General features: G+C 47.5%; 1 protein-coding gene across 2 annotated transcripts in view; it reads left to right on the top strand.

The window, feature by feature from the left end:
* The window catches only part of LOC139552064 (collagen alpha-1(V) chain-like), a 134,975-nt gene that overhangs the window by 111,188 nt on the left and 11,104 nt on the right, over positions 1 to 12,683 (top strand). For both annotated transcript variants that reach the window (XM_071363438.1, XM_071363437.1), the window contains exons 39-57: positions 185 to 238; positions 1,270 to 1,377; positions 1,716 to 1,823; positions 3,038 to 3,145; positions 3,415 to 3,522; positions 3,672 to 3,725; positions 3,924 to 4,031; positions 7,408 to 7,461; positions 7,939 to 8,046; positions 8,258 to 8,311; positions 8,460 to 8,513; positions 8,713 to 8,928; positions 9,148 to 9,201; positions 9,365 to 9,418; positions 9,816 to 9,923; positions 10,195 to 10,284; positions 10,402 to 10,455; positions 10,702 to 10,966; positions 11,413 to 11,525. In XM_071363438.1, the coding sequence (XP_071219539.1) occupies positions 185 to 238; positions 1,270 to 1,377; positions 1,716 to 1,823; positions 3,038 to 3,145; positions 3,415 to 3,522; positions 3,672 to 3,725; positions 3,924 to 4,031; positions 7,408 to 7,461; positions 7,939 to 8,046; positions 8,258 to 8,311; positions 8,460 to 8,513; positions 8,713 to 8,928; positions 9,148 to 9,201; positions 9,365 to 9,418; positions 9,816 to 9,923; positions 10,195 to 10,284; positions 10,402 to 10,455; positions 10,702 to 10,966; positions 11,413 to 11,525 (1,872 nt within the window). The remainder of the gene's footprint in view (positions 1 to 184; positions 239 to 1,269; positions 1,378 to 1,715; positions 1,824 to 3,037; positions 3,146 to 3,414; positions 3,523 to 3,671; positions 3,726 to 3,923; positions 4,032 to 7,407; positions 7,462 to 7,938; positions 8,047 to 8,257; positions 8,312 to 8,459; positions 8,514 to 8,712; positions 8,929 to 9,147; positions 9,202 to 9,364; positions 9,419 to 9,815; positions 9,924 to 10,194; positions 10,285 to 10,401; positions 10,456 to 10,701; positions 10,967 to 11,412; positions 11,526 to 12,683) is intronic.

The following is a 12,683-nucleotide window of genomic DNA, read 5'->3' as shown; positions in this document are numbered from 1 at the left end:
TATCTCTGGATAAATACGATTCAGATCAATCCAAATAAGTTTTTTGCTGCCTTTGTTGTGTTAACCTGAGGAGATTCCCACACCAGGATTCTGGGATAGATAGAGGGGGGTCCGCCCGGCATTAACCAAGGATGAGGTGCACGGTGCGGCCTCTAAAGGTTTGTGTCTCTCTGTCTCTCGACAGGGGGCTCACGGCCTGAAAGGGAGCGAAGGCCCCAACGGCCCACCTGGACCTGCTGTGAGTACAGATGATTAGCACACATTCACCAACATCCTCTCTTCAAGACTCACTCCCTGCACGCCATCAATATTTCGTTATCGTGCCATCGTTATCCCTCTTTCTTTTGTTCTATTTCTCTCTATGTATTTCGTACACACACTGACTGTGGGAATACGGTTCATAGCTGAGCGCATCAGTTGTGTTAAGATGCAGCACGCGATGTGTCGGTGATATTCATCGTTTGATAATTCGTTACGCAGCACAGGTTTCCACCTACTTAGTAGATTTGCGTGACGTTGAGGTTCTACTCTAAACATGTTGTGTGCACCTATCAAGGCACAAGGCGAGACCCAAATGCAGACACAGAGGAGGCAGATGGCTGGAGTCTTACAATGTTTATTAATCCAAAGGGAATAGGCAAGCGAATGGTCGTGGACAGGCAAAAAGGTCAAACCAGTTCAGAGTCCAGGAGGTACAGAGTGGCGGACAGGCTCGTGGTCAAGGCAGGCAGAATGGTCAGGCAGGCGGGTACAGAGTCCAGAGACAGGCAAGGGTCAAAACCGGGAGGACTAGCAAAAAGGAGAATGCAAAAAGCAGGAGAACGGGTAAAAAGCTGGTTGACTTGGAAACATACAAGACGAACTGGCACAGAGAGACAGGAAACACAGGGATAAATACACTGGGGAAAACAAGCGACACCTGGAGTGAGGTGGAGACAATCACAAGGACAGGTGAAACAGGTCAGGGCGTGACAGTACCTGATGTAGACTAGTACGCCCTGGATTTACAGAAAGTGTAGAGGTGTCAAGGTAGCGCCAATGTAGGTCAATAAAGGCAGAGCCAGGAATATAATGTCTAGAATGAGCATTATGTAACATTTACATAACACTACAAAAATCCCATGGCAGCCATGTTAACGCCCCATTAACATCACATGTAAGAACAATGTTTGAAATTCTTAAAGTTGCCCAACTCTCTAAATGTATGGCTCTGGTTTCAGGTTGTACAAGTAGCGAGCTGTAGTGACCGTGTCTCTCCCTGTGTTCTAGGGTTCCCCTGGGGAGCGTGGTCCTGCTGGCACAGCGGGACCCACCGGACTCCCCGGACGACCAGGACCTCAGGGACCCCCAGGACCCGCAGGAGAGAAGGGTGGACCGGTAAGACCCAGTTCAGTTCAGCCTGGTTCTGGCCACGTCACTAGTTTAAACATGAAGCCTGTTGTTGGGAAACAAACGTATTGCTCTCAGCTACGGTATATCCCAGGGCTGTCTTAGCCTCCTCGTTAGAATTGATCTGTTGTACAGTGCAGCAGTTGTTTGCGTCAATTCCTTTCTAATTCAATCAATTCAGGAAGTAAACATTTTACTTTCTGAATTGACCGAATGAAAACGGAATGGATCCCAACCCTGCAGTACATTAAGTCTCTCCAGAAGATAATATCTGGTACATGGCTGAAATTGAATGGAATGGAATGTGCTGTACAAATGTGTTATAGGGAGAGAAAGGACCACAAGGCCCCGCTGGTAGAGACGGTGTCCAGGGACCGGTGGGTCTGCCTGGCCCCGCTGGACCTCTTGGATCCCCAGGAGAGGATGGAGACAAGGTGGGTTGGCTCGCTGAGGGAAGAGTAGTGTGTGTGTGTGGGTGGGTCACTCGACGTGATGATTTAGATCAAAGTCAGAACGCGTCCGGGCTTCCATATTCCGACCCTTTCCTTAGTGGTGTTGACAGGCAGTGTTTTCCCTGGCTCACAGGTCTTTAAGTCTTTCATGCTGACTTAAAGCTGAACCCGTTATGTCGCTCAATTGTTGTATTTTTCAGATGGTAGAGAGATGCCCTGCTATTAGTATGCCGACTCACAGGCAGGAGGAACAACTCTCCTACACACTGAGACACTCTGAGACACTCTGAGACACACTGACACAGAGAGAGAGACAGAGAGACAGAGAGAGAGAGAGAGACAGAGATAGCAAGATAAACATTTGTGTGAAGATCAGCTGTAATTGAATCTCGTATCCTTGGAGGACTGAGGTATTTGACATTCCGATAGAGAGAGACACACACACACACACACACACACACAACGAAGATCTCGCTAACATTATCCACAGTCTCATTATAAGGCCTTTACCACTGGGAACAGAGAGGAGAACTCCACAGAAGCAATAACCACGTGACCAGCTATCCTCTGGGTTGGCTTAGGGAAAGTCTGATTCAATGTTTTCCCATCATTTTAAATACTCAAAGAATGTGAATGCGTTTGAATGTGCCTAACGGTGTGATGTGCTGGTGTCATTGTTTTAATTTATTGTTGAAATGCAGTGCGAAGAAAATGTGAATGGGATCCGTGACAGGCCGCTAGTCTTTTGTCACAGAGAGACAACAAACCCGTTCTAGGATGTGACTCTGAGTTATGACAGTGTGTCAGCGAATTTTATTTGAAGTTGACAATGACATATCAAAAGCCCTGAGACCGGTCTTATATCCCTGCCAAGCACACAGTCACACACACACATCTTAATTTAGATCAGAGGAGGCTGGTGGGAGGAGCTATAGGAGGACGGGCTCATCGTAATGGCTGGAATGGAATAAATGGAACCAGAGTCAAACATGTGGTTTCCATACGTTTAATGTGTTTGATACCGTTCCATTTATTCCATTCCGGTATTTATAATGAGCCCACCCACCTATAGCTTCTCCCACCAGCCTCCTCTGACTTAGATGAACACACAAACTCAACAGGATGGAAGTGAGTTGACGCAACGGGATTCATTGAGTTGTGTTGACTGGCCTTGTCGTCTTGGTTTCTATCACCAGGGAGAGATCGGAGAGCCAGGCCAGAAGGGAAGCAAAGGAGACAAAGGAGAGCATGGTCCACCTGGTCCTACTGGTCCCCAAGGCCCAGTCGGAGCGCCTGGTCCTGCTGTAAGTATCCTCCTGAACCCCCCCAGTTTATTAGATCTGGAGGCGACCATTGTATATATGATGTCACTTCCTTCCACTGTCTTCTGGCATACAGTACATGCTAACGTTTAGCCCCGATTGCTTCTTCTCTTTCTCCTCTCCTGCCCCCCTCTCTCGCCCTTGCTCAACCCCTCGACCCCCCTGTCGCTCTCTTTATTTCTCTATCTCTCCCTCTCTCCGCTCCTCCTCTCCTTCTCTCCTCTCTCTCTCTCTCTCTCTCGGGTGTGTAGGGAGCTGATGGAGAGCCCGGTCCCAGAGGTCAGCAGGGTCTGTTTGGCCAGAAGGGAGATGAAGGCGCCAGAGGATTCAACGGACCCCCAGGCCCAGTTGGACTGCAGGTCATAACCACCGCCAGAACCAGAGACAGTCTCTGGATGTGTCCCAAATGGCACCCTTTTTCCCTATTTAGTGCACTGATTTTGGACCACGGCCCATAGGGCTCTGTTGTTGTGATTGTGACTGACGCCATTGTCTTGTCTGACTGCAGGGATTGCCTGGTCCCGGCGGTGAGAAGGGAGAAACCGGAGACGTGGGTCAGATGGTAAGATTTCCTAATATCCTCTTACAATATACCTTTAGAGTTGAATGAAATAGAACAGAATACTAATGTACCGATATTGCGTGTATTGTATGGATTGTATACAATGAATTTAGCACTGTCAGATTACTATATATATGATCATATTTTATTCCCACGTGTGTGTGATGACTCATCACTCCTTCTCTCCTTCCCTTCTAGGGTCCTCCCGGTCCCCCTGGCCCCAGAGGCCCCTCCGGACCCCCAGGAGCTGATGGCCCTCAGGGACCCCCTGGTGGTATTGGAAACCCCGGTGCTGTTGGAGTGAAGGTAAGGTCCCCCTGTTAATACCCTTCACCTCAATGTAGAACCCTTTCATAGGAGGCTTAAAGAGCGATTGCGCCTAAAAAGCAACAGTGAAAATGGCCTGTGTGGCATCGATATGAGTCACAAACTTTTATTCTAGTTTCAAAATGTACTACAACGTGTAAATATGTCTCATCCAAAACAGAGATTTGCGAGAATATATGGAAAACAAATTCACGCAATGAAGGGTACTGTAACAGTCTTCCGTGGGTTGGTTTTATTTTAATCCTGCCCACATGCCCACAGCTGGGAACACCCAAGTAATCATCAATTCAGAGCGCAGCTGCACAGGACCTGATCATAATGCCCATGGTCAATTCAATTCGATTTGACATTCGATATTCCTATGGGACTAGTTAGGCACCATCACTAAATTACACAATGTACATGGGAAAATATTTTAAAAATGTCAATAGCTCCGAGTTTCAATTACTTAAAAACCTCAAAACAACTATAAATTGTAGAAATGAATTTACAAATATTGAAAGCATTTAATGAGACACTTAACAAATGTGCAACATTAAAATAGTATCCCATTTACATTGTGTCATTTATTGACAGTCCCTAACTATCCCCAGAGCTAGGCTTATCAAAGCCGGACCAACTTTGCCATGTTCGCACACCAGCCGGCTGAAGCTAATTGGCAAAATAATTTGGATAACTCTTACAAACCTGCTAACACAGACAAGAGACACCCAAATAAAACCACACCCCGAAACCCCGAAACCAACTCAAGCTTGAATTCAGTCATGGCCGCTAGCATTTCTTAATGAACCAAATCTAAGAGCCAAATCTAAGATGATGCCAAATCAGGACGTGCAGCTTCCTACCACTTGGCTTAGACCTCTTGACCCCTTTGGGAGCATAGGGCATCCACCATGGCTCTTCTAGTACTTTGAGATATACATAACAAAGGACTCGGACAGTATTGGGACACATAGTAGTTACGTATCTGTTCCTGCAGAGAAAATGCCCATGGTTTACATCAGTCCAGAGTGGATGGCAAGATCTATTTACCATGTTGCTGAACTCAGAGACAAAAAGTGTTTCATCTATCTGTGTATTTCTGGTTTAAAGTATCAACAAGACACATATATGCTTACTGTGCAAGAGGTCCAACAAGTTTCAGTACAACCTATACTGTGATTCAGATCACCACTCATTCATCATTGCAAAGCTTTCGTCGTCATTAATATTTGATGCTGCTGTTTTAAAGCACATTTTTGAAATGGGAAAGGCTCATTTTCATTCTCAAGTGAAAGCGAGCAAAGCACGCGCACGCGCACACACACACACACACACACACACACACACACACACACACACACACACACACACACACACACACACACACACACACACACACACACACACACACACACACACACACACACACACACACACACACACAGAGTCTTGTACAGCTAACCTTGTGGGACACACAATTCTGTCCCACCCATACCCTGACCCTAACCTTAACCCAAAAACCTAACCTTAACCCAAGCTTCTAATCCTAAAACTAACCGTAGCTCCTAACCCTTAACATAATTCTAACACACACACACACACACACACACACACACACACACACACACACACACACACACACACACACACACACACACACACACACACACACACACACACACACACACACACACACACACACACACACAGCTTAATGGTAGTCATCCTCAGCCGTATTAGCGCTGCAGTGAGTAGAAGTGTGAATAAATTCTCCAAGCGACTGTACCTAAGACGCTGAGCTGCTGAGTGCATTATTAAAACCACCTCTTCGAAAATAAGCTTCTGCGTTTGGCTCGCCGTCGGGGGGCTCTACCGTCCGCTCTACAAGCTCTCTGCCACTATCGTGGCGTGAATAGTTTTTTTCTGGTCCAGTCGACGGAATGACATTCACCCTGGGAGCACACATCCACCCCTTCCTCAAACAAAACCTTAGCTCACCGCAATCGCAATCCGTTCTCCGGCTAATCTGGTCTGCACTGTTCTGGGCAGCTTTTATAGCAGGGGTTAGGCCAGGCCTGCTAACAGCAGCTTTGGTGTGTTACGGATCAGAGTGGTTGTCTTTTAGTCTTCTTTTCTCTCTCTATCTATCCCTCTATGTCCCCCCATCTCTCTCTCTCTCTCTCTCTCTCTCTCTCTCTCTCTCTCTCTCTCTCTCTCTCTCTCTCTCTCTCTCTCTCTCTCTCTCTCTCTCTCTCTCTCTCTCTCTCTCTCTCTCTCTCTCTCTCTCTCTCTCTCTCTCTCTCTCTCTCTCTCTCTCTCTCTCTCTCTCTCTCTCTCTCTCTCTCTCTCTCTCTCTCTCTCTCTCATCTCTCTCTCTCTCTCTCTCTATCCATCTCTCTCTCTCTCTCTCTCTCTATCCATCTCTCTCACACACACACACACACACACACACACACACACACACACACACACACACACACACACACACACACACACACACACACACACACACACACACACACACACACACACAATGGGGAATAAGGTGCCATTCTGGATAGAACCCCTAAGTGGAGTGAGGCTTCCCAGAGAGCCAGATACACAGGGCTGTGTAAAATCTTTAGAAATAGCTTAGGAGAGAATCTCTCATGCCTTTAAACAGGCCTCTCTATCTGCTCTCTCTGCTGCCCGGAGTGGACATCCTGACAGAAACAAGAATGCTTTGGGAAAGAGGTGAGATGCTTATTTATTTAGACTAGGAATGGGTACGACAATACAGAGCTAGGTCTGTGCAGGAGGGAGAATAGGTCTATGGTTGTACACTAGGCACCGCTTGGCTTGGCTCTGTGACGTTTGATCCAAATAGGCCGAGACAGGCACTTTGCTCTGTCTCTGGTTCTCCCATCCCGCAGACCAGGGTTACGTAAACATTGTCTCTAGGAACACGTGCGCTGGCAACATTTATATCCCGATGGGGACTGTGACGACTGGGCTTATGTGACATTGAATAATGATAGAGCCTGAAGCCTGGGCCTTTTACCCAATAAGACCGGCAGGGAGAGAGGAGGATGTATGGAGGAGACCCAGGGAGGACCCAAAGGTCGACCGCTCTCTGCCCGCTCCAGGCCCAGCGCTGACTGGCTGTGATGGATTGAAACCTCTGGTGTCATCTCTTTCTATCCCCGATTGGGTGTGACCAAGGACGTCGGTAAATCTGACTTTTTTGAGTCGTTTTGGTTCACTGAACTGAATTGTTTTTATTCTCTGTCTCTCTCTCTCTCTCTCTCTGTCTCTCTCTCTGTCTCTCTCTCTGTCTCTCTCTTTCCGTCTCTCTTTCTGTCTCTCTCTCTGTCTCTCTCTTTCCGTCTCTCAGGGTGATTCGGGTGAAAGCGGAGAGCCTGGTCTTCAGGGAGAACTTGGCGGACCTGTAAGAGAACCGAAAGAACCCGCACACCGCCGTCATCATTCAACAGAACAACACTTTCACCACACCGCCGTCATCATTCAACAGAACAACACTCTCACCACAGCACCACACCGCAGCACAGCAGAACCTTACAACTGCCTCTCAGCAGAAGAAAAAGAATTACGCTGCTGCATATGCAATAATTGGCCGATTCATGTATTACAACAGATAAAATGAGACTAGTCCTCTGCTATTGTAACAATTACATAATTCAATACACCGTTTTGAAATGTCAACTTCACCATTAGCGTAACAATAGCTGAATCAATTCAGTTTGAATTATAACCATTATAAAAGAAAGCCCACCAACCTCATGGAGTGTGTTAAGCACACCCCTGCTGTGCATTGACATGAACACATTATTGACACACTAACACTGGTGACACACTAATAAGAACACTGTTAACACACTGGTGACACACTGCCCCACTGTCGCAGGGCCCAAGAGGAGAGCGAGGAGAGAAGGGAGAGGGCGGTCCCGCTGGCTCTGCTGGACCCCCCGGACCTAAAGGCCCCCCTGGAGACGACGGTCCTAAAGGAAGTCCTGTAAGTCCTGGTTACACGTCTCTGTAGAGTCACAGGTTACCCATATTGCAGTTGAGTCCTGTTACTGCCATGTGAATGCATACCAATGGATGTTATGGATTTGTAATGAGTTGTCAGTGGAAGGCAAAGTATGACGGATTCCCTTTATGTGTTAATAAATATCCCTAGAATCACTCTAGATAATGAGCATTTTGTTTGATTTCATTTCCAGGGTCCAAGTGGTTTCCCTGGTGATCCTGGTCCCCCTGGCGAGATCGGACAGGCTGTAAGCAACTGAAATGTTACAATGATATTGTTTTGACCTCCAGTTACCGTAACGCTTTGGTACCAATTGAAACGTTTAAAAATTCCAAACTGTGCTCTATCCGTCCAACATTACGCAACTTTTACGTCTCTTTTTCTCCTCCTCCCAGGGTTTAGACGGTCCTTCTGGTGACAAGGGAGACGACGGAGAGGCTGGTCAACCTGTGAGTCTCACCTAGCGCATTACTACACCTGACTAACGACAAACAGGCATTAACAAACTCGAACGAGGTCTCATATCTGACGGGAGCTACAGTAAACATGCGGCGTGGTACAAGAGTTTTAGCACCGAGTCGCTCATTCCTCCAGCGACTCGTTTGCTCTCATCCCGTGATGTGAACCTTATCCTTTCTCACCTCCCAGGGTTCCCCTGGACCCACCGGAGAGTCTGGTCCTTCCGGCCCACCAGGAAAGAGAGGCCCCCATGGAACAGTTGGACCCGAGGGCAGGCAAGGAGAGAAGGGAGCCAAGGGAGAGTCTGGTCTGGAGGGCCCACAGGGAAAGACAGGCCCAGTTGGTCCTCAGGGAGCACCTGGCAAGCAAGGTTCGGAAGGTCTCAGAGGTATCCCTGGCCCAGTTGTGAGTACAGCATTATTTCATATTTTTACTTCTTTGTGTCATAGCCATTACAGTTACTAGGGGCAGTAACTGTGGATGTCCACGACACACATAGATTAGCATAGTGACTGATCTACAAAAGCTATTGCTACAAAAGCACACGCTATAGGCATGAGGTCATAATACCAATATTGTATGAAGATCAGTGGGTTAAAGCATTGACTCTCTGAATGTTTGCAGGGGGAACAAGGTCTTCCGGGTTCTTCAGGCCCTGACGGACCCCCTGGACCTATGGTGAGGACAGCTAACCTCTCACCCTTGACCCTGGGTTGTTTGATGTCACAGGATTCACAGTACCTTGTCTTATTGGGTCAGACATGTAATATTATCTGTCCTCCCTCTCTACCCCTCTGCCATTCTATTTCCGTCTCTCTCTCTACTCCTCTCTCCCTCGCAGGGTCCACCAGGATTACCCGGTTTGAAGGGAGACTCTGGTATTAAGGGTGAAAAGGTGAGCCCCCTGTTTCAACAGATTATTGACCACACGTTGTACACGGTACATATTACAGTGAAATAGTTGCATCAATACCTGTTGCATGCATGGCTGAATATCACATACGGTATTGATCTTCCACTTTTAATGAGGTTGATGTCTAATAGCCCATAGGGATACAGGTGAAATGTGTCGATAGAGATACTGTGTAATGCATACCGTACACATTCAAGTCAATGATGACTGACTGCTCTGCATTCAAACCTATCGATTGTTTATCTGGTATCAGCTACCGAGCAGTGAGTCATCACACTAATGATATAAGGTTGGCAGAGAGACAGACGTGAGTAATTCGGTGTTTGATTGATTATTGAAGTACGTTCATTGATCTGTATGTTTCTGATACTCTCCTCAGGGCCACCCTGGTCTTATCGGTTTGATCGGGCCCCCAGGTGAGCAGGGAGAAAAGGGTGACAGAGGTCTGCCAGGCCCCCAGGGAACATCAGGACCCAAAGGAGACAATGTGAGAACCCCCCCCCCCCCCCCCCACTCAAATAACATATAATATTATAACAAGAAGGATACTCACATACAAAACGTTATAGCAAGGCTCCAACTCAGCCTGACATGAGTTAACCTAATAGTTACATGTTTTAGTTTGGTCGGGCATATCGTAGATCATATCAAGTCGTTAAACAGCACAGTAAAATGTTTGATCACAAAATAATGACAATAAGGATACCTTTTTTTTTCACCCTCTCTCCTTCCTCTCTTTCCTCCCTCTCTCCCTCCAGGGTATTGCTGGCCCCTCAGGTCCTCTTGGTCCCCTGGGACCCCCAGGATTACCTGGTCCTCCTGGACCTAAAGGAGCTAAGGGATCATCGGTAAGTGTCCCCCCCCATGTCCCTCTCTAAACCATGTCACACTGTCCCCTCTAACCCATGTCCTACTATACATAGGGGCTGTGTGTATGACGCTGTGTTGTGTTCTGTCTTCCTCAGGGTCAAACTGGTCCCAAGGGAGAGACCGGTGTTCCTGGACAACCAGGGCCTCCTGTAAGTTATCGCCACGCTTGTGTGACGTCATTGCATGTTGTTGTTTTACAGTTCCATATGTTGCATGTGTTACTTTACGGAAACTATACGCACAATTATTAATTGAGTAAACTGAACTTTGCTATATGACGGTTTAGAATAGAATACAATAGTATACTCCCACTTAAAACCACTCTCCTCTTCCACTCTTCTCACCTCCTTCCCTCCTCCTGTCCCCCCTCTCTCTCTCCTTCTCCACCTCCACAGGGTCCTCCCGGTGATGTCATCCACCCGCTGCCCATGCAGTCGAATCCCAAGAGGAGCCGCAGGAACATCGACGCCAGCCAGATGATGGACGAGGCCCACGCCGATGCCAACTACAAGGACTACGACGACGGCATGGAGGAGATCTTCGGATCCCTCAACTCCCTCAAGCTGGAGATCGAGCAGATGAAGCACCCGCTGGGAACGCAGGGCAACCCCGCCCGCACCTGCAAGGACCTGCAACTCTGCCACCCTGACTTCCCCGATGGTGGGCACGGAAAATCGCAAATTCCAAATCTGACGTGCTCAGATTGTGTTCTGTTGATATATTATATTTTAATAAGTCTTTGGGTGATATAGCCCAGGTGTAATCCGACTTTGTATAAAAAAGGCCCCCAGAGCACGTTGTCGAGCATCTATCTTAGACAAGTGAATAGGATGTCAATGCCAAGGGTCAAGTGTCTTTATAGTGGACTTAAGTGGGATAGAGAAATAGGATTAGCCATCAAGAATTTATTTGATGATATTTCCTGTCATTGCAGTGTAAGTGGGCTAAAGAGTATGCCCTCTCTTGTAGGCTAAATCATGCTAATTTAAACGTTGAATGACCTCTGATGAAAACGTTTCTAATTGTCAAGGTTCCGTCCTTACCCCTCTCCTTCCCTCTTCCCCTTTTTCTCCCTCCCCCCTCCCACCCCCTATTTTTTATTTCAGGTGAATATTGGATCGACCCCAACCAGGGTTGCTCGAGGGACTCGTTCAAGGTCCACTGCAATTTCACAGCAGGAGGAGAGAGCTGCATCTACCCTGACAAGAAGTCTGAAGGGGTAAGTCATGGTGCTTTTACATACAGAACTGGTAAAATGGTCACATTTTGAGAGCCAGTGATAGAAATTCAATGGGAGAACATGCTTAAAATGAATGCTTACACATTAGAAAGGTTTTGGTTGATATAATGAGGGACATACACATTCTTAAAAGCAGGCATGATGGCCTCCTGAGTGGCGCAGTGGTCTAGGTGTGTCACTAGAGATCCTGGTTCAAGTCCAGGCTCTGTCGCAGCCGGCCGCGACCGGGAGACCCATGTGGCAGCGCACAATTGGCCCAATGTCGTCCGGGTTAGGGGAGGGTTTGGCCGGCAGGGATGTTCTTGTACTATCGCGCACTAGCGACTCCTGTGGCGGGCCGGGCGCAATGCACGCTGACATGGTCGCCAGGTGTACGGTGTTTCCTCCGACACATTGGTGCGGCTGGCTTCCGGGTTAAGTGGGCATTGTGTCAAGAAGCAGTGCGCCTTGGCTGGGTTGTGTTTCGGAGGACGCACGGCTCTCGACCTTCGCCTCTCCCGAGTCTGTACAGGAGTTGCAGCGATGAGACAAGACTGTAACTACCAATTGGATACCACGAAATTGGGGAGAAAAAAGGGGTAAAAAAAATACAAATAAAAGCTGGCATGATGATATTTCTGGTTGATTGAAATAGTGTGTTTAATTAGGGTTGTATCTACAATGTTCTGTCAACTGTTCCCTATTTGATTGACAGGTCAAATAACAAACGGTATGCTGTGGATAAGTGACTGTAATTGTTTTTCTTCCCAGGCCCCAGGCAAACTACTGTATATAAATCATATATACCTCTCTTTTGACATTACTGCATAATCACATAACACCTCCTCCTGTGCCTACACACATCATGTTTCATTATCCTCCAAGCCCCTAGGGGGCAGTCACTCCCATGTAAGCTGCTTGGTGTTGCACACTGCTGACGTCATGAGTTCAATGAATATATTTGGGGCAGTCACTCACTGTCAACGGAGAGTCAACTATTCACACACATGCACGCACCATCACACACAGGCGTATAAACACATCCGTTTTGCCGTGCCATCCTCTAGTTAAGTGTCAGTAGCTTAGTGTTGTGCCTGGCCCAAACGCTTGTAATAGGTTATGGCAGGTTACAGGCACCCAGAGAGGATTCTGCTGCTG

This window comes from Salvelinus alpinus, chromosome 24 (assembly GCF_045679555.1).
Source record: "Salvelinus alpinus chromosome 24, SLU_Salpinus.1, whole genome shotgun sequence".
NCBI lineage: Eukaryota > Metazoa > Chordata > Actinopteri > Salmoniformes > Salmonidae > Salvelinus > Salvelinus alpinus.
Note: the sequence above shows the minus strand (reverse complement) of the source record. Positions and strands in the feature narration are given on the sequence as shown.